This window comes from Semicossyphus pulcher, unplaced genomic scaffold, assembly GCF_022749685.1.
Source record: "Semicossyphus pulcher isolate SPU_LCO1_2020_fin unplaced genomic scaffold, fSemPul1.0.p SCAF_2, whole genome shotgun sequence".
Lineage (NCBI taxonomy): Eukaryota > Metazoa > Chordata > Actinopteri > Labriformes > Labridae > Semicossyphus > Semicossyphus pulcher.
This window is the reverse complement of record NW_027211693.1, coordinates 12,054,207-12,074,414: the sequence shown is the minus strand read 5'-3', so window position 1 is coordinate 12,074,414 and position 20,208 is coordinate 12,054,207. Positions and strand designations below refer to the sequence as shown.

At 42.1% G+C, this 20,208-nt stretch overlaps 1 protein-coding gene across 1 annotated transcript; it reads right to left on the bottom strand.

Annotated features, from left to right (window-relative positions):
• Window positions 1–18,182: 18,182 nt before the first annotated feature.
• Window positions 18,183–19,999, bottom strand: LOC138598489 (signal-regulatory protein beta-2-like; the record flags this gene model as incomplete). The annotated part of the gene is made up of 3 exons (XM_069670284.1): window positions 19,921–19,999; window positions 18,640–18,969; window positions 18,183–18,517 (listed from the first exon to the last, which is right to left on the bottom strand). Coding segments are annotated over exons 1-3 (744 nt in total), but the record flags the coding sequence as incomplete, so codon positions are not given.
• Between the last annotated feature and the right edge of the window lie 209 nt (window positions 20,000–20,208).

Sequence of the window (20,208 nt, the reverse complement as noted above, 5' to 3'; positions counted from 1 at the left end):
AAGGACAGTACAAAATATCATTGCTAACTAATTAAATTGATGCGATTATGAAATTAAGAATCTGAAAATGGTGCAGCTTGATTGAATTACAACCACAGATCTTTTTCAAAATAAAAGTCTGCCTTTTGAGGAAGGGAGCAACACAAATCCACAAACATCACTGTCTTTTATTGAAACAATTTTTGCCTTGCATTGACACAAAAATGAGGATATTTTCAAATCATAATGAAAAAACTCAGGGGCTGTCTAAAATAATAATAAGAAAAATAATAGCATAGAAAAAATCCAAAATTGACAGCAAACAGATAAGCAAAAATATAATGTCAAAGATACACAAACATTTTTAAGGTTATCCAAATGAAATGTTATCGTTATGCTGTGGTCACATGATTGTTAAGTAGTATTCTTACACAGGCTTCCAAAGATGTATATTAAATATATATGATTGCTTTAATGAGCAAATCCTTGCATTGTTTGGATTGTTAGTCTACACAAAAGTCCTGACATGACAGGCTGTAGATAGTCTCTCCCTCTGCTGCTGTTACGTTCCTCTTCTTCTTCGTTCTCTCTGCTTTGCCAGTTCTCTTTGAAAAGGCTGGTGCAGAATAAACCAATGAGTCCTCATTTCTCTGAGGAAACACACAAAATGTTATGAGAGGGAAGATGTTATTCTGATATTCCAAAATCTCTTTTAATTTCATCTTTTCTTTGTAGATCTTACCTGCTGACTTGGCTGCTCGGCTCTGGCTGTTGCAGCATTTGTGGGCAGAGCAACAGCAGCTGTGTTAAAACAATCAAACCAAAGATGGAGAACATTAATCTACACCAAGAGGCACAAAGTTCATATTTTGCTAAATATGGTTTGATAGATTTATGGATGAGAAATTTGAATTACCGTTACAACATTTTGCCTTGATGGTATAAATCAGGAAGGCGATGAAAATCAGACTTAAAGCCAAAGCAGCTGATAACAGAAATATAACTGTTTTGATCTTCTCCAAATGCTGCATGTCGTCTGCTGACAAATATAGAAAATACTGAGAGTTAGCAGGTTTTTGATAAGAAAAAAAGTTTTGTGTCACATCAATCCAATTGATTTAACCAGATTCTAAATTAATTATAGTCAATGATTTGTATGAAATTCTAACTTACCTTCAATGTCAAGCTTTGTTCCTTTTCCAAACAGTATCTCTCCACATGTGGCCACAGCACAGTAATAAGTCCCGGCATCAGAGGAGCTGACAGTCTTAGAGAAGCTGTAGACACATTTCTGTGGAGAGCGAGCCTCAGGACTGTTCTCACATTCATCCGTTCTGTTTCCAAGAGTGTTAATGACACTGGGATGAGATTCATCTGATCCGGATCTGAACCAGAACACGCTGTGTTTTCCTGGACATGATTTGTTGTCAGAGTCAGAGAGGAGTGAACACTGCAGAGTCACTGAGTCTCCTGGACGGACTGGATCAGAGGATAAGTCTTGAATGACGGCAGTGATGTCAGGTGCACGTCCTGAGAAATTCAAGCCAGAAAATAAACATGCTTCACTAGTTACAATTTATAAACGCTTTCCTATTAACAATGTACATTTTATAGAATATTAAAGTCTACCTGGTGTTTTTTATTTACCTGTAACTGTCAGAAATGTTCCTTTCAGAAGGTTCATATTATGTTGTGTTTGTTTAACACAAAAGTAAAGTCCAGAATCACTGAGCTGTGTTTTACTGATAATCAGGACAAATGTTCCAGGCTCTTGTTTTGCTGTGATGCGAGGAGTTAAGTCAAAACCTTGATATTCAAAACTGCTTGTTCCTCCCAAAACTTCAGGCAAGGCTCCAGAAACTACCCTGATCCAAAATAAGTTTGTTTCAAGCCAAGAGTTGTTGCGGGGACACGTCAGCTTCACATCACCTCCAGCACCAACAGTCTTTGTCTCAAAGGTCTGATCGTCTGTGCATCCTGAAGAAAATAAAGAAATACATGTTGGTTATTAACAACCAGGAAATAAAATGTATGTCCTGTGCTGAATTTAAAATACATCTTGAACACATTTGAAAGTTTTACATATACTTACGACTCAGTCTGAGCATCAGAAGTAAAAGAAAGGCAGTCAGCATTTTGTTGTAAGTCCACTTCAGACAGCACTAACATTAGCATGTACGAGAAGATGATTGTCTTAGATATAATCATATAGAGTGGGAGGGAACAACTGCAGAGCATTTTGATTGGCCACTTGTTATGATGGTATTACACTGTATTACCACAGTGGAAAAAAATCATTCAAGCCCGAGCACATGAAACAATACAAGCAGCCAGCTTGTTTCATGTTTCGTGGTGAAGAGGAAACAGAGTTTAACTGCAGTAATGAAAGGCAAATTATTCTTCTGTATTTTCCATAGACTGTATTAAAGAAGAGTACATAGAGTTAACTCACTAACAGGTATCTGAACTCTCCCTTTGAAACATCAAGTTTGAGATTTTCGCTGATGCAATGATGTCTTTTTGTAACCAGAAGCAAATATATTTGGCCGACATGTGGATACACATAAGCCTCTTTCACAGGTGCACGGCACTCATGAAAATGTTGCGACATTACCCAGGTGGCCTGCATGTGAGAACAGAAATCTCTCAAACTGTTCACCTGGACTTTAAGCTGACTTTTTCCTGCAGTCCAGCCACCGATTAGCGAGAACATTATGACCACTAACAGGTGAAGTGAATAACATTGATTATCTCATTACAATGGCACCTGTCTGTGGGTGGCACATGTTAGGCAGCAAGTGAAACTTTTGTCGTCAAAGTTGATGTATTGGAAGCAGGAAAAATGGGCAAGCGCAAGGATATGAACGACTTTGACAAGAGCCAAATGATGATGTGATGATTAAATGACTGGGTCAGAGCATCTCATATACTGAAGCTCTTGTGGGATGTTCCCGGTCTCGGTGGTCAGTAGCTACCTACCAAAAGTGGTCCAAGGATGGAAAAGCAACAAATCGATCACAGGGTCATGAGTGGGCAAATCTCACTGATGTGCATGAGGAGTAAAGGTCTGGTCTGATATAATGGAAGAGCTACTGTAGCTCATATTAATGAAAAAGTTCATGCTGGTTCTGATAGAAAGGTGTCAGAACACACAATGCAGCACAGTTTGTTGCGTATGGTGCCGAATAGCCGCAGAGCAGTCAGGGTGCCCATGCTGACCCCTGTCCACCACTGAAAGCACCTACAATGGGCATGTGAGCATGAGAACTGGACCACGGAGCAATGGAAGACATGGCACCAGGATGCACTGTGGGAAGAAGGCAAGCTGGCGGAGGCAGTGTGATGCTTTGGGAACCTCAGGTCCTGCTATTCATTTGGATGCGACTTTTACATGTACCACCTACCTATACATTGTTGCAGACCAGTACACCTCTTCATGGAAACATGTTCCCTAATGGCAGTGGCCTCTTTCAGCAGGATCATGTGCCTTGACACTCTGCAAAAATGGTTCAGGAATGGTTTGAGGAACACGACAACAAGTTCAAGGTGTTGAGCCGGCCTCCAAAGTCCCCAGAACTCAATCCAATCGAGCATCTGTGGGATGTGCTGGACAAACAAGTCCGATCACCCCCACATCGCAACAGGACTTAAAGGATCTGCTGAGAAAGTCTTACCACAGTTGATAATTAAATGACTATTATGTCTCTGTCCTGTTTGACGGCCCCCCATGGTAGCAACTTTTCAATCACAGGTGGCCAGGCCGTAAAACATACCCTGCTTTATTGTCAATTTTACTGTGAATGGGAGCATATTTACAAAATGAACACCATGCAGTCCTTAAAAGTCTTGAAACTAGCAACTGAGGCCAGAGTCCCGATTGGAAAATGTTTAATGAGGTAAAAATCAATCAAGAAGTTGGGGCTTTGGCAGTTCACAGGTAGTTAACTGGCACCTGTCTGGCTGTCAGTCCACACCATAGACAGTATGATGGATGTAGCCACCATGTGAGGTCACACACCTGTTTGTCAACTGGCTTTTTGAAGAGTTTGGCATATTGCCTGTCGCCATGTTGGGTTTCTGTATCCAAAAATGACCATATACAGAAGAGAGGGTGGATCTGGAGAGTAGCGAGGGGTTGGCAAACTCCATGTCATTAAACCTATAGTCTACACCTCCAGCTAATTTATTAGCTGTCTTATTAGCTGGTTAGCCATCGTGCTTCCCACAGAATGACAATCTTTTTGATTTGGTTGCTGCTAGAGTTGTTCATTTATCACTAAAGAAGCCAAGAGAGCTTGTAGAACTGTAGCTTAAACGCACACTTCTGTGGTGACAGGGCAGTGGGCTGTTATACTTAAAATAACCGGTCCAGCCATCACAACGGTCCACCACCCTCTACGGGAAAACCCAACAACAATCCTGACTCCCATGCAGGAGCCACAAAAAATGAATCAATGTAGAACAAACACTGACAGAGCTAACATGTCATGTAATGTCAAGTGGTCACCTGAGGAACTGCAATTTTTTTGGCACTTCCATGTTGTCTTCATTTCTCAGCCACAAAGGTGTCTGCCTGGTCCAAACTTCCAAATTGAGAGAGTGTACAATGATTGCTCCCGGTGGCATACCCATCAGTGATGACCCGCCCACTCTACCTGTCAGTCACATCAGCAGGAAGAGCACAGTATACAGAGTTGTTAAACCATCCTTCTCTCCAAACTTCAGCAACTTTAATAGTGTACATAATAGGTGGAAAGATAGATCGTCTTCGTTGTGTTTCAAAAGATGTGACCATACAGTTTATTGCAGATGAATATTAGTTCATGTTTTTTCTTTTTCATTTACATGCTGATTCACTGACAAGCTGGTGGTCCATCATTGCTCCAAGTGATGCACATTAGTACAGACTTTAGCAAGGATTCAAATCTTTTTCTGGATAATCAGACAAAGTTATTCAGGCACAAACTCACACTTTAAACACTTACAAAATAGAGTGAGATGGGGCCAGACAATGATTAGCACCAGTCCTGAAAGTTAAGACCATCAAACATATCTGATTGTTTATCGCTGACGTTCAAAGTGCATTTCCTGTCACACAAATTCTTGTCATTATGAACCATTCACACTCTCTGTGAAACATTTGGTTTGAATCAGAACTGCTTTTATTTGACCTTTCAATGCTATGACCTCTGGTATGCACTGGAAGATACCACGTCTTACTGGCCTAAACAAGAAGAAGACTTTACAGCCACGCTAGCAGCTCTGTGAATCTGCGCTTACACAGCGGTGCATAGAACTTATTCTTATTGTTGCCATTATGTCAGAAACAAATAATGAAGCAGTTTGAGCCTTAAGTGTTATCATAGTTATCTTTATTATGATGCAAACTTTATACAAGAAATGCAGTCCACCAGTTCTGATTTCTAATACTAGCACAGTACAGTCATAAAAAAATATGATTGCTAACAAATTAAACATGAAACAAAAAATTACACAATTATAAAATGAAGGATCTGAAAAGGGGGCGGCCTGATCAATAGATTTAATAACTGTACATCTTTCAAAATAAAAGTCTGCCTTATAAAGCAAAAGGTTGCGCGCACACACACACACACACACACACACACACAAGGTATTAATACAATTAAAGGCAGATTTTACAGATTGAAACAAATATAATGTCAAAGATACACTGTACATTTTTAAGTTTATAAAAATAAATATTATCATTATGCTATGGTCACATGGTAGTTATAGTCTTCCAAAAAATGAATCTATCTATCTATCTTTGCATTAATGAGCAAATCCTTGCATTGTTTGGATTGTTAGTCTACACAAAAGCCCTGACATCGCTGTAGACAGTCTCTCCCTCTGCTGCTGTTACGTTCCTCTTCTTCTTCGTTCTCTCTGCTTTGCCAGTTCTCTTTGAAAAGGCTGGTGCAGAATAAACCAACATGTCCTCATTTCTCTGAGGAAACACACAGAAAAAGGTTGTGAGATGGAAGATCCAAAATCTCTTCCAGTTTCATCTTTTCTTTATAGATCTTACCTGCTGACTTGGCTGCTCGGCACTGGCTGTTGCAGCATTTGCTGGCAGAGCAACAGCAGCTGTGTTAAAACAATCAAACCAAAGATGGAGAACGTTAATCTACACTAAGAGGCACAAAGTTCATATTTTGCTGAATACTGTTTGAGAAATTTTAATTACCGTTGCAACATTTTGTCTTGATGGTATAAATCAGGAAGGCGATGACAATCAGACTTAAAGCCAAAGCAGCTGATAACAGAAATATAACTGTATTGATCTTCTTCAAATGCTGCATGTCGTCTGCTGACAAACATAGACAATACTGAGAGTTAGCAGGTTTTTGATAAGAAAAAAAGTTTTGTGTCGCATCAATCCAATGGATTTAACCAGATTCTAAATTTATTATAGTCAATGATTTGTATGAAATTCTAACTTACCTTCAATGTTAAGCTTAGTTCCTTTTCCAAACAGTATTTCTCCACATGTGGCCACAGCACAGTAATAAGTCCCGGCATCAGAGGAGCTGACGGTCTTAGAGAAGCTGTAGACACATTTCTGTGGAGAACGAGCCTCAGGACTGTTCTCACATTCATCTGTTCTGTTTCCAAGAGTGTAAATGACACTGGGATGAGATTCATCTGATCCGGATCTGAACCAGAACACGCTGTGTTTTCCTGGACATGTTTTGTAGTCAGAGTCAGAGAGGAGTGAACACTGCAGAGTCACTGAGTCTCCAGGACGGACTGGATCAGAGGATACGTCTTGAATGACGGCGGTGATGTCAGGTGCACGTCCTGAGAAATTCAAACCAGAATATAAACATGCTTTACCAGTTACAATTTATACATTGACACTTTCCTATTAATAATGTACAATTTAAACGGATATTAAAGTCTACCTGGTGTATTTTATTTACCTTTTACTGTCAGAAATGTTCCTTTCAAAAGCGTCATATCAACTAGTGTTTGTTTAACACAAAAGTAAAGTCCAGAATCACTGAGCTGTGTTTGACTGATAATCAGGACAAATGTTCCAGGCTCTTGTTTTGCTGTGATGTGAGGACTTTTGTTAACCTCGTCGTATTCAAAGCTGCTTGTTCCTCCCAAAACTTCAGGCAAGGCTCCAGAAACTAGCCTGATCCAAAATAACTGTGTTTTAGTCCAAGAGGTGTCGCGGGGACACGTCAGCTTCACATCACCTCCAGCACCAACAGTCTTTGTCTCAAAGGTCTGATCGTCTGTGCATCCTGAAGAAAATAAAGAAATACATGTTGGTTATTAACAACCAGGAAATAAAATGTATGCCCTGTGCTGAACTTAAAATACATCTTGAACACATTTGAAAGTTTTACATATACTTACGACTCAGTCTGAGCATCAGAAGTAAAACAAAGACAGTCAGCATTTTGTTGTTAGTCCACTTCAGACAGCACTAACATTAGCATGTACGAGAAGATGACTGTCCTAGATATAATCATATCGAGTGGGAGGGAACAACTGCAGAGCATTTTGATTGGCCACTTGTTATGATGATATTACACTGTATTACCACAGTGGAAAAAAAAACGTTCAAGCCCGAGCACATGAAGCAATACAGGCAGCCAGCTTGTTTCATGTTTCGTGGTGAAGAGGAAACAGAGTTTCTATGGTCATCAAACACACATTTTTATTCTGTATTTTCCATAGACTGTATTAAAGAAGAGAACATAGAGTTAACTCAGCCATTGGTATCTGAACTCTCTCTTTGAAGCCTCAGGTTTAGGATTTTGGCTGTCGTAATGTTGTTTTTTTGTAACCAGAAGCAAATATATTTGGCCGACATGTAGATACACATTAGCCTCTTTCATACATGCATGGCATTCAAAAATGTTGCGACATTACCCAGGTGGCCTGCAAGTGAGATCAGAAATCTCTCAAACTTTTCACCTGGACTTTAAGCTGACTTTTTTCTGTAGCTCAGACACTGACAGGTGAACTGAATAACATTGATCATCATGTTACAGTGGCACCTGTCAGTGGGTGGCACTTGAAGCAAATGAAAATGATGTTGTCAAAGTTGATGTGTTGGAAGCAGGAAAAATGGGCAAGCGTAAGGATGTGAACGACTTTGACAAGGGCCAAATTGTGATGACTAAACGACTGGGTCAGAACATCTCCAGACCTGAAGATCTTGTGGGGTGTTCCCGGTCTGCTGTGGTCATGATCTACCAAAAGTGGTCCAAGGATGGAAAAGCAACAAATCGATCACAGGGTGGCCAAATCTCATTGATGTGCGTGAGGAGTGAAGGCCACTTAAAGCCCCTGTAAACCCAAATCCATAAAATCCTTCTGTGTAATTTAGGGTCTGATGTACATACTAGTAAGCATCTTAAAAGTTTTATAAATTAGTTTTAATCCAAACTCGAGTTATTGCCATTCCTTCTTTGTTAACTTCCCTGACGCTGGGGTTAAATTGGGCGTGGTTATGTATGATATTTATCACTTTATAAATTTCCTTCAACCAATCAACCGCAGTTGTCCCGCCCTCACAGTTGCAATAACACTTCTCGGCTCGCGATCAATCTTCCTCTCTGAGTCTGAGCTAACTGTGTCCACATACCCTGAACGTCTCTGCATATACCTGTCGCAATTACCTAATGATCGCCTTTTTCCCCAACATGCCTGTGTGTGCTGTCCCCGGGTGCACATCTACCACTGGGATGACAACGTGTCATTCTTTTATTTTGTAACACTTGGAGAAGCAGCATTTTTTCCGCTACATACATTTAGTGAATTGTTTCAGCCGCTGCTTCAGAAATTGTAATTAAACGACTCTTTGGAGATTTCAGCTTCAAATCAACGATCGTCCATCCTCTCCTCATTGAGGAAGAGCACTGAAACAGTGAACTCGCGAAGTCTTGGCAACCAAATGAACATCAGCGGACCAGTTTACTTCCAACGGCAAAAGAGGGTCAGCTACGCATCGCTGTCATCGGCATATATATGCAGTTCTAATATGCAGTGTAAACAATGCACGTGCCTATATCAGCTGTGCGCTCAATATCAAACTTTCAGCTCCCTGGCGATCTCCCTCCAGCGAGCTGCACAATATTACACTGAAATGAGGAGATATTGTCTCTCTAACTCCGCACGTCCCTACTGTAAATACATTGATTGTCATGGTTTATAAAGCTTGTAAAAGCTGATGTCATTCAATAACGATCAATCGTTTGGATCGCTACATCATTAATAACGTCCCTCGTGCACACGCGGTGAGAACTGAATTGCCAAAGAGAAAATATGTAACTCTTGTGACTTAATCAAACAGACTGCTGATGAAGACAGTCAACACAGCAGACAGAGAGACAGACAGAAGTGTGTGTGTGTGGGGGGCGGCGGCTGGGGGGCGGGTTGAGAGGTGCAGGTGTGTTGGGGGACTGAAGCCAAGTGTTCAGATTAAAGAAGTTTGTGATTTAAAACTTAATGAGGTGAAGAAGAAAGTACAATTAAAGTTTCTAGGTCAGAAATAACCATCTAGAAAGAGGGTAAGTCTACATGTGATCATAGAAATCATTGATATATGAGATGAATTGAAATCAATTGATTACAAAGCCTGTAATTAATTAGATTCATTTTTTGAATCACCTGACAGCAATAGTTTTGATATGACGTGCACATGTGCACATACCTGGGTGGTACAACAAACCCTTGTGGTGTATCTGATCGAGCGTTCGATGCTCGACTATATTAGCCTGCGGCACTCCAGGTGCTGTGATTGATTGCTCATGCTTGTTTGGTTGTTGTTGAGCTGCCACTAAAGAAAGCACATGAAGTTACCTCGCCTCCGTGTGTATTATTTATTAATATAGTTATAGAGACCCACGGCCCGGTCTGAGTCTGACATACAATCAGACAATATAAAGAACCACAACATGGTGTCAGAAGACGGAGTTACGGAGTGAGCTGAGGGACTACGTGCAAAGATCAAAGAGGATTAGCATCCTGCTAACACCGGACAGCTACGGCGCGAACATGGAGCAGTTCAGACCACCGTCACAGCTGATACTCACCGGAAATATCGCTGAAAACTGGCGCAGGTGGGAACAACGCTTCCGCCTGTACATGACTGCTTCAGGTGCGTCAGAGAAAGAGGAGGAGGTTAAAATAGCCATCCTACTTCATACCATAGGCGACGAAGCATTAGAAGTGTATAACACACTCCATGTTATTCCGTCCGGAGAAGATGACAAATCGATGGAGGACGTTCTCGTGGCATTCAGAGAGTACTGTAGCCCACTGAAGAATGTTGTGTTTGAACGACATCAGTTCTGGTCCCATGCGATGTCATCAGGAATTACAGTGGACAGATTCATTACAGAACTGCGTCAGAAAAGTAAAGACTGTGAGTTCGGCCGAAGTGAAGATGATATGATGAGGGATAAGCTAGTGTTCAGCATTAATGATCCCCGTCTGAAAGAAAGACTACTCCGTGAAAATGGACTGTCACTTCAAAGAGCCATTGACATATGTAGGTCAACAGAACTTGCCAAGACACAAATACAGGTGATGCAGATGACCCCTGTCACGTATGATGCTCCAATTGATGCTGTGGAGAAAACAAAAGGACACAAACAAACAAGCAGCAGGTTCAACAAGGGCAAGAAGCAGACGACAATGAACTGCCAGAAATGCGGGAGACAGCATGAGCCCCGCCAATGCCCAGCTTACGGAGCAGTGTGTCACAAGTGTGGAAAAAATCATCACTTCTCCAAGGTATGTCGCGCAGTTGGTGAGAAACGTGACAAGACTGTAAATAACATTGAGAGTGAAATGGATTCCTTGTATATTGGCATGGTAGACAGTAAGGTGAAAAAAGCAGCGAGCCTCACAAAGGACAGCAAATGGTTTGAAACAGCCAGCATCCGAGGTGTACCAATAAAATTCAAACTTGATACAGGTGCTGATGCAAGTGTGCTGCCCATGTCCATTTTTAAGCAGCTACCAGGTCCCATTCAACTGCGGCCCACAAAGACTGTATTAATCGCTTTTGGTGGAGCCCGCCTGCCTTCATGTGGGGTTGCATCCCTGCAGTGTGAAACTGCGAGACGCACAGCCACTGTAGAGTTCCATGTAACCGGACGGGCAGACAAAGCGATTCTGGGAGGTGAAGCGTGTACAGAGTTGGGGCTCGTGAAGAGGGTTGAAGCACTGACAACAACGCCCCCACAGCCATCAAAGCCTCCATCAACCAAAGAGGAGCTGATTGAAAAGTATGCTGAGGTCTTCACGGGACTGGGTGAGTTTCCTGGAGTACATCATATACATGTTGACTCATCTGTCCCCCCTGTGATTCATGGCTGCAGAAACATACCTCTTTCGATCATGGACTCACTGAAACACACACTACAAGATCTGGAGAAGAGAGAGGTGATAAAACCTGTCAACGAGCCGACTGAATGGGTGAACAGTCTCGTCGCCACGAAAAAGAAAAATGGTTCACTTAGGGTGTGTTTGGACCCTTGTAACCTGAATGAAGCTGTCAAACGCCAGCATTACTCCATACCTACCCCTGAAGATGTGCGCAGCAAGCTCGCCGGGAAAAACATCTTTTAGTAACAAAGACGGTTACTGGCAGATCAAGTTGGATGAGCCATCTTCGAAACTGTGCACCTTTAATACACCTTGGGGCCGATATCGCTTTCTCAGGCTTCCGTTTGGGATCAAGTCAGCCAGTGAAGTGTTCCAGCAAAAGAACTGCGAGACCTTTGGTGACATCCCAGGTGTGCACATCGTTGCAGATGACATGATCATAGCAGCGGCCTCAGAACATGAACATGACAAAATCCTTCATGCAGTGATGGAGAGAGCAAAGGCAACAAATGTGAAGCTTAACAAGGACAAAATACAGTACAAGGTTGACACAGTTAAATATATGGGACACATAATCACCTCAGCTGGACAGAGGGCTGACGATGCAAAAATCAAAGCAATCATCGACATGCCGCCCCCAGTGGACAAACAAGGCCTCCAACGCCTGTTGGGAATGACCAAGTTCTTGGCCCAGTATGTGCCAAATGAGGCCTCACTGACAGCGCCGCTCAGACAGCTGCCTAAGAAGGACGCAGTATGGCAGTGGTGTCCACACCACAATGCAGCGCTAGAGACTCTGAAAACTGCTCTCACACAGTCACCAGTGTTGAGGTATTATGACCACAAGAAGCCACTCACACTACAAGCAGACTCATCAAAGGATGGACTCGGTGCATGTCTGCTACAAGAAGGACAGCCTCTCTGCTATGCCTCGCGTGCACTCACTGAGACGGAAAAGAGGTACGCACAAATAGAGAAGGAGCTGCTGGCCATTGTTTTTGCGGCCAAAAGATTCCATCAGTACGTCTTTGGCAGACCAGTGACTGTGCAGTCAGATCATAAGCCTCTGGAGGCCATAGTCAGAAAGCCGCTGAACAAAGCACCAGCACGACTACAAGGCATGTTGTTACAACTGCAAAGATACGATTTGTACATCACTTACACCCCAGGCAAACACATGTACATTGCAGACACACTGTCACGAGCCACGACGAGCGGAGATGGTGACAATGTGAACGAGAACCCCTGTGATGAGAAAGTTGTGTACGCCATGGAGGCCACAGATGCATTAAGTGAGGAGACACTCAACCAGCTGAAAACCGCCACTGCTGCAGACAGTGTATTACAAGCTGTGCGTGAGAAACACCTGAACAGCTGGCCTGCGAGGAGACACAGCCTGGACAGAAGCCTTCACAGCTACTGGCCATTGCGCCACAACATCAGCATCCAGAATGACATCATCATGGTGGGAGATAGAATCATCATACCACAGAGCTTCAGGAAAGTGATCTTGGAGAAGCTTCACATGGCTCACCAGGGTGTCCAGCGCACAAAGGCCAAAGCAAGAAAAGTCCTCTATTGGCCTGGCATGACACGCGACATAGAGATGACAGTGGAGAAATGTATGCAGTGCCAGCAGTTTCAGCCGCAACAGCAGAAAGAGCCACTCATCACGCATGAAGTTCCTGAACTCCCGTGGATGAAAGTTGGAGCTGACATCTTCCAACTGAAAGGTCAGTCGTACCTGTTGTTAGTGGATTATCTGACAAAATATCCTGAAGTGCTGAACTTGCCTGATTTAACAGCTCAAACAGTAATCCAGAAAATGAAGTCTGTTTTCGCCAGGCACGGGATTCCCAGAGAGCTGGTGAGTGATCACGTTCCTTTTGCCAGCTACGAGATGAGGTCGTTTGCAGCCTCATGGGAATTCAAGCTCACGCACTCCAGCCCTGGATATCCACAGTCCAATGGACTCGCGGAGAGGACCATAAAGACTGTAAAACATGCACTGAAAAAAGCAATGCAAACTGGCACAGACCCACATCTTGTACTGCTGTCACTGAGGAACACACCAGTGACAGGGCTGAACATGACACCTGCCCAGATGTTGATGGGAAGAGCTCTGCACAGCACGCTTCCATGCTCCAGTGCTGTGCTAAAGCAGTCCACCCCACAGCACATGCACAGGAGGATACAGGATTTGCAATCACGCCAGCGTCTATACTATGACCAAAACGCCAAGCCGCTGCCTGCATTGGACCCAGGTACCACCGTACACATGCAGACACGACGTGGTTGGGAGCCAGCCATAGTGACAGGCCGGAGATATGAGCCACGCTCCTACAACGTGCTGACTCCAGCAGGAAAGGCTTTAAGGAGGAACAGACGACATCTGAGGAGGATACATCCGAGTCTGTTCAGAGACACTGGCTTAAGTGAAGATTCAGAAGAAACACACTCTGAGACACATGGGTCTACTGACCTGTCACCCCAAGATCCACCACCACAGGTATTGCCGCCTGTGAGCGTGAACAGTTCATTGGAATACCACACCAGAAGTGGCAGAGTAGTGAGACGTCCTGTCAGGTTCAGAGACTAGTTCATGGTCTAATGACTGAGTGTCACTTAAAAAAAAAAAAAAAAAAAAAAAAGAAGAAGAAAGTGAACAGACAAGATGTGAAAATCTCTTGTCATAAATGTTTGTTGACATGTTTATAAAAGAATGCTTATAAAAGAAAGCAGGTGGTTCTGTTAAGAGACATGTTTATCTGATATGTTTACATAGATATTGGAAAGTGACTCGTTGATACTGAGTAAGCACTATATTTCAAGGAAATGTGTGTTACTTTATTTGGTATGTTTGATATTGAGCACATCACAGTTTTATGTTAATGAAGTTGATTCAACTAAGTGCATGAACACATCTCATTCTTGGAAAATGGGGATGTGGTGTATCTGATCGAGCGTTCGATGCTCGACTATATTAGCCTGCGGCACTCCAGGTGCTGTGATTGATTGCTCGCTCATGCTTGTTTGGTTGTTGTTGAGCTGCCACTAAAGAAAGCACATGAAGTTACCTCGCCTCCGTGTGTATTATTTATTAATATAGTTATAGAGACCCACGGCCCGGTCTGAGTCTGACATACAATCAGACAATATAAAGAACCACAACAACCCTCTACCCTGCTGCTGAAAAAAGTCCTAGAGGAAACACTGCTTCCCCATGCGCCATTGTTGTGTTGACAGTCTTTTTTTCTCTCACATCATGTTGGCCAGGTGTGTGTGCGTCGCTTACCTGGGGAAGACATGGCACCAGGATGCACTATAGGAAGAAGGCAAGCTGGCGGAGGTAGTGTGATGCTTTGGGCAATGTTATGCTGGGAAACCTCAGGTCCTGTTATTCATCTGGATGTGACTTTAACATGTACCACCTACCTAAACATTGTTGCAGACCAGTACACCTCTTCATGGAAACATGTTCCCTAATGGCAGTGGCCTCTTTCAGCAGGATCATGCGCCCTGCCACACTGCAAAAATGGTTCAGGAATGGTTTGAGGAACACGACAACAAGTCTCCAAATTCCCCAAATCTCAATCCAATCGAGCATCTGTGGGATGTGCTGGACAAACAAGTCCGATCACCCCCACCTCGCAAGAGGACTTGGATCTGCTGAGAAAGTCTTACCACAGTTGATAATTAAATGACTATTATGTCTCCGTCCTGTTTGACGGCCCCCCATGGTAGCAACTTTTCAATCACAGGTGGCCAGGCCATAAAACATACCCTGCATTATTGTGAGTTTTACTCTGAATGGGACCATATTTACAAAATGAACACCATGCAGTCCTTAAAAGTCTTGAAACTAGCAACTGAGGCCAGAGTCCCAATTGGAAAATGTTTAATGAGGTAAAAATCAATCAAGAAGTTGGGACTTTGGCAGTTCACAGGTAGATAACTGGCACCTGTCTGGCTGTCAGTCCACACCATAGACTAGAAAATGGAAATAGCCACGATGTGAGGTCACACATTGGTTTGTCAACTGGCTTTTTGAAGAGTTTGGCATATTGCCTGTCGCCATGTTGGGTTTCTGTATCCAAAAATGACCATATACAGAAGAGAGGGTGGATCTGGAGAGTAGCGAGGGGTTGGCAAACTCCATGTCATTAAACCTATAGTCTACACCGCCAGCTAATTTAATAGCTGTCTTATTAGCTGGTTAGCCATTGTGCTTCCCACAGAATGACAATCTATTTGATTTGGTTGGTGCTAGAGTTGTTCATTTATCACTAAAGAAGCCAAGCGAGCTTGTAGAACTGTAGCTTAAACGCACACTTCTGTGGTGAGAGGGCAGTGGGAAGTAACTTAAAATACCCGGTCCAGCCATCACAACGGTCCACCATCCTCTGGGGGAAACCAAACAACAATCCTGACTCCCATGCAGGAGCCACAAAAAATAAATCAATGTAGCTCAAACACTGACAGAGCGAACATGTCATGTAATGGTGAGCACAGAAATAGATAGCTGCTAATTCGGCTCACGTTTAATAAAATAATACTAGAATTTCACGAACCAAAAAAGCTGGACCACAGACTTCTTGGGGGTCAGCTAGTATAGCTAACCACAAAGCAAGCCATTTTATTTGTTCAACATTTGCATGAAAAAAACCCCAAAAGACACCAACAACACAAACAAGGTCAAGAGGTTAAGTTCAGTTTCTGAATTAGCTGAGTTGACACCTAGCACACAGTTTTTGTTGGGTATTTAAAATATGGGGCTTAATGGAGGTTTACTCCTTTTGGAGCCAGCCTCAAGTGGCCACCTGAGGAACTGCAATTTTTTTTGCACCTCCATGTTGTCTTCATTTCTTGGCCACAAAGGTGTCTGCTTGGTCCAAACTTCCAAATTGAGAGAGTGTACAATGATTGCTCCCGGTGGCATACCCATCAGTGATGACCCGCCCACTCTGCCTGTCAGTCACATCAGCAGGAAGAGCACAGTATACAGAGTTGTTAAACCATCCTTCTCTCCACACTTCAGCAACTTTAATAGTGTACATAATAGGTGGAAAGATAGATCGTCTTCGTTGTGTTTCAAAAGATGTGACCATACAGTTTATTGCAGATGAATATTAGTTCATGTTATTTATTTTCCATTTACATGCTGATTCACTGACAAGCTGGTGGTCCATCATTGCTCCAAGTGATGCACATTAGTACAGACTTTAGCAAGGATTCAAATCTTTTTCTGGATAATCAGACAAAGTTATTAAGGCACAAACTCACACTTTAAAAACTTACAAAATAGAGTGAGGTGGGGTCAGACAATGATTAGCACCAGTCCTGAAAGTTAAGCCCATCAAACATATCTGATTGTTTATCGCTGACGTTCAAAGTGCATTTCCTGTCACACAATTTCTTGTCATTATGAACCATTCACACTCTCTGTGAAACATTTGGTTTGAATCAGAACTGCTTTTATTTGACCTTTCAATGCTATGACCTCTGGTATGCAGTGGAAGATACCACGTCTTACTGGCCTAAACAAGAAGAAGACTTTACAGCCACGCTAGCAGCTCTGTGAATCTGCGCTTACACAGCGGTGCATAGAACTTATTCTTATTGTTGCCATTATGTCAGAAAAAAATAAAGAAGCAGTTTGAGCCTTAAGTGTTATCATAGTTATCTTTATTATGATGCAAACTTTATACAAGAAATGCAGTCCACCAGTTCTGATTTCTAATACTAGCACAGCACAGTCATAAAAAAAGATGATTGCTAACAAATTAAACATGAAACAAAAAATTACACAATTATAAAATGAAGGATCTGAAAAGGGGGCGGCCTGATCAATAGATTTAATAACTGTACATCTTTTTCAAAATAAAAGTCTGCCTTATAAAGCAAAAGGTTGCGCGCGCACACACACACACACACACAAACACACACACACACACACACACACACACACAAGGTATTAATACAATTAAAGGCAGATTTTAAAGATTGAAACAAATATAATGTCAAAGATACACTGAACATTTTTAAGGTTATAAAAATAAATATTATCATTATGCTATGGTCACATGGTAGTTATAGTCTTCCAAAAAATAAATCTATCTATCTATCTTTGCATTAATGAGCAAATCCTTGCATTGGTTGGATTGTTAGTCTACACAAAAGCCCTGACATCGCTGTAGACAGTCTCTCCCTCTGCTGCTGTTACGTTCCTCTTCTTCTTCGTTCTCTCTGCTTTGCCAGTTCTCTTTGAAAAGGCTGGTGCAGAATAAACCAACATGTCCTCATTTCTCTGAGGAAACACACAGAAAAAGGTTGTGAGATGGAAGATCCAAAATCTCTTCCAGTTTCATCTTTTCTTTATAGATCTTACCTGCTGACTTGGCTGCTCGGCACTGGCTGTTGCAGCATTTGTGGGCAGAGCAACAGCAGCTGTGTTAAAACAATCAAACCAAAGATGGAGAACGTTAATCTACGCTAAGAGGCACAAAGTTCATATTTTGCTGAATACTGTTTGAGAAATTTTAATTACCGTTACAACATTTTGTCTTGATGGTATAAATCAGGAAGGCGATGACAATCAGACTTAAAGCCAAAGCAGTTGATAACAGAAATATAACTGTATCGGTCTTCTCCAAATGCTGCATGTCGTCTGCTGACGAATCTAGAAAATACTGAGAGTTAGCAGGTTTTTGATGAGAAGAAAAAGTTTTGTGTCACATCAATCCAATGGATTTAACCAGAATCAAAATTAATTATAGTCAATGATTTGTATGAAATTCTAACTTACCTTCAATGTCGAGCTTTGTTCCTTTTCCAAACAGTATCTCTCCACATGTGTCCACAGCACAGTAATAAGTCCCGGCATCAGAGGAGCTGACGGTCTTAGAGAAGCTGTAGACACATTTCTGTGGAGAGCGAGCCTCAGGACTGTTCTCACATTCATCTGTTCTGTTTCCAAGAGTGTAAATGACACTGGGATGAGATTCATCTGAACCGGATCTGAACCAGAACATGCTGTGTTGTCCTGGACATGTTTTGTAGTCAGAGTCAGAGAGGAGTGAACACTGCAGAGTCACTGAGTCTCCTGGTCGGACTGGATCAGAGGATAAGTCTTGAATGACGGCAGTGATGTCAGGTGCACGTCCTGAGAAATTCAAACCAGAATATAAACATGTTTTACTAGTTACAATTTATACATTGACACTTTCCTATTAATAATGTACATTTTTAAAGAATATTAAAGTTTACCTGGTGTATTTTATTTACCTTTTACTGTCAGAAACGTTCCTTTCAAAAGGGTCATATTAAGTTTAGTTTGTTTAACACAAAAGTAAAGTCCAGAATCACTGAGCTTTGTTTGATTGATAATCAGGACAAATGTTCCAGGCTCTTGTTTTGCTGTGATGCGAGGAGTTTTGTTAACCTTGTTGTAGTCAAAGTGATATGTTCCGCCCAAAACTTCAGGCAAGGCTCCAGAAACTACCCTGATCCAAAAAAACTTTGGTGAAGCCAAAGAGGTCTTGCGGGGACACTTCAGCTTCACATCACCTCCAGCACCAACAGTCTTTGTCTCAAAGGTCTGATCGTCTGTGCATCCTGAAGAAAATAAAGAAATACATGTTGGTTATTAACAACCAGGAAATAAAATGTATGCCCTGTGCTAAACTTAAAATACATCTTGAACACATTTGAAAGTTTTACATATACTTACGACTCAGTCTGAGCATCAGAAGTAAAACAAAGACAGTCAGCATTTTGTTGTAAATCCACTTCAGACAGCACTAACATTAGCATGTACGAGAAGATGATTGTACTAAATATAATCATATCGAGTGGGAGGGAACAACTACAGAGCAATCTGATTGGCCAGTGGTTATGATGATATTACACTGCATTACCACAGTGGAAAAAAATCATACAAGCCCGAGCACATGAAACAATACAAGCAGCAAGCTTGTTTCATGTTTCCTGGTGGGTGTCTATAATTGACGCTAAGAGGAAACACAGTATAACTACAGTAATCAAAGACAAATAATTCTTCTGTAGAGGATGTAGAAACAGTTAAGTCACCCATTGGTTTGTCAACCCCCCTTTTAAAGCATCAAGTTTGGGATGTTGGCCGTTTTAATATTTTTTATTTGTAACCACAAGCGACCACATTTGGACGACAGGATACAAATTTGGCCTTTTACACGGAATAAAAATGCAGAAAAATCAACATTTTGTGACATTACCCAGGTGGGCTGCATGTGAAAACCTAAAATTCAAGAGTTCAAGCGTGAAAGTAGCCGTTGTTATGTCTCAATCCTGCTTGACAGGCCCCTATGGTAGGTACTTACCAATCACAGGTGGCCACACCTTAAAACATACCCTGCTTTATTATCAATTTTACTCTAAATGGGAGCAACATTTGCAAAGTGAACATCATGCAGTCCTGAAAAGGCTTGAAACTACCGAGCAGATTGATTTTAACATTTCCTGTTGAGGCCAGAGTCCCAATAAATGCTTAGTAAGGTAAAAAGTCAATTAAGTAGTTGGGTTGCCTACCTTGTAACTGGCACCCGTCTAGCTGCTCGTCCAGGAAGAGAGGGTGGATCTGTAGAGTAGCGAGGGGTTGGCACTCCATGTTATTAAACCTATATAGCCTACTCATTAGCTCGACACTTAGCTGGTTAGCCAGTGTGATTCCAACACAATCAGAATCTATTGTTTTGGTTGCTGCTGGAGTTTTTCATTCATCACAATATAGCGCGTGAGAGAGCTTGTGGAAGTAGCGGATATGTAGCTTGAACGCACACATCAGTGGTGAGCGGGCAGCGGGTGAACGACCGGGTA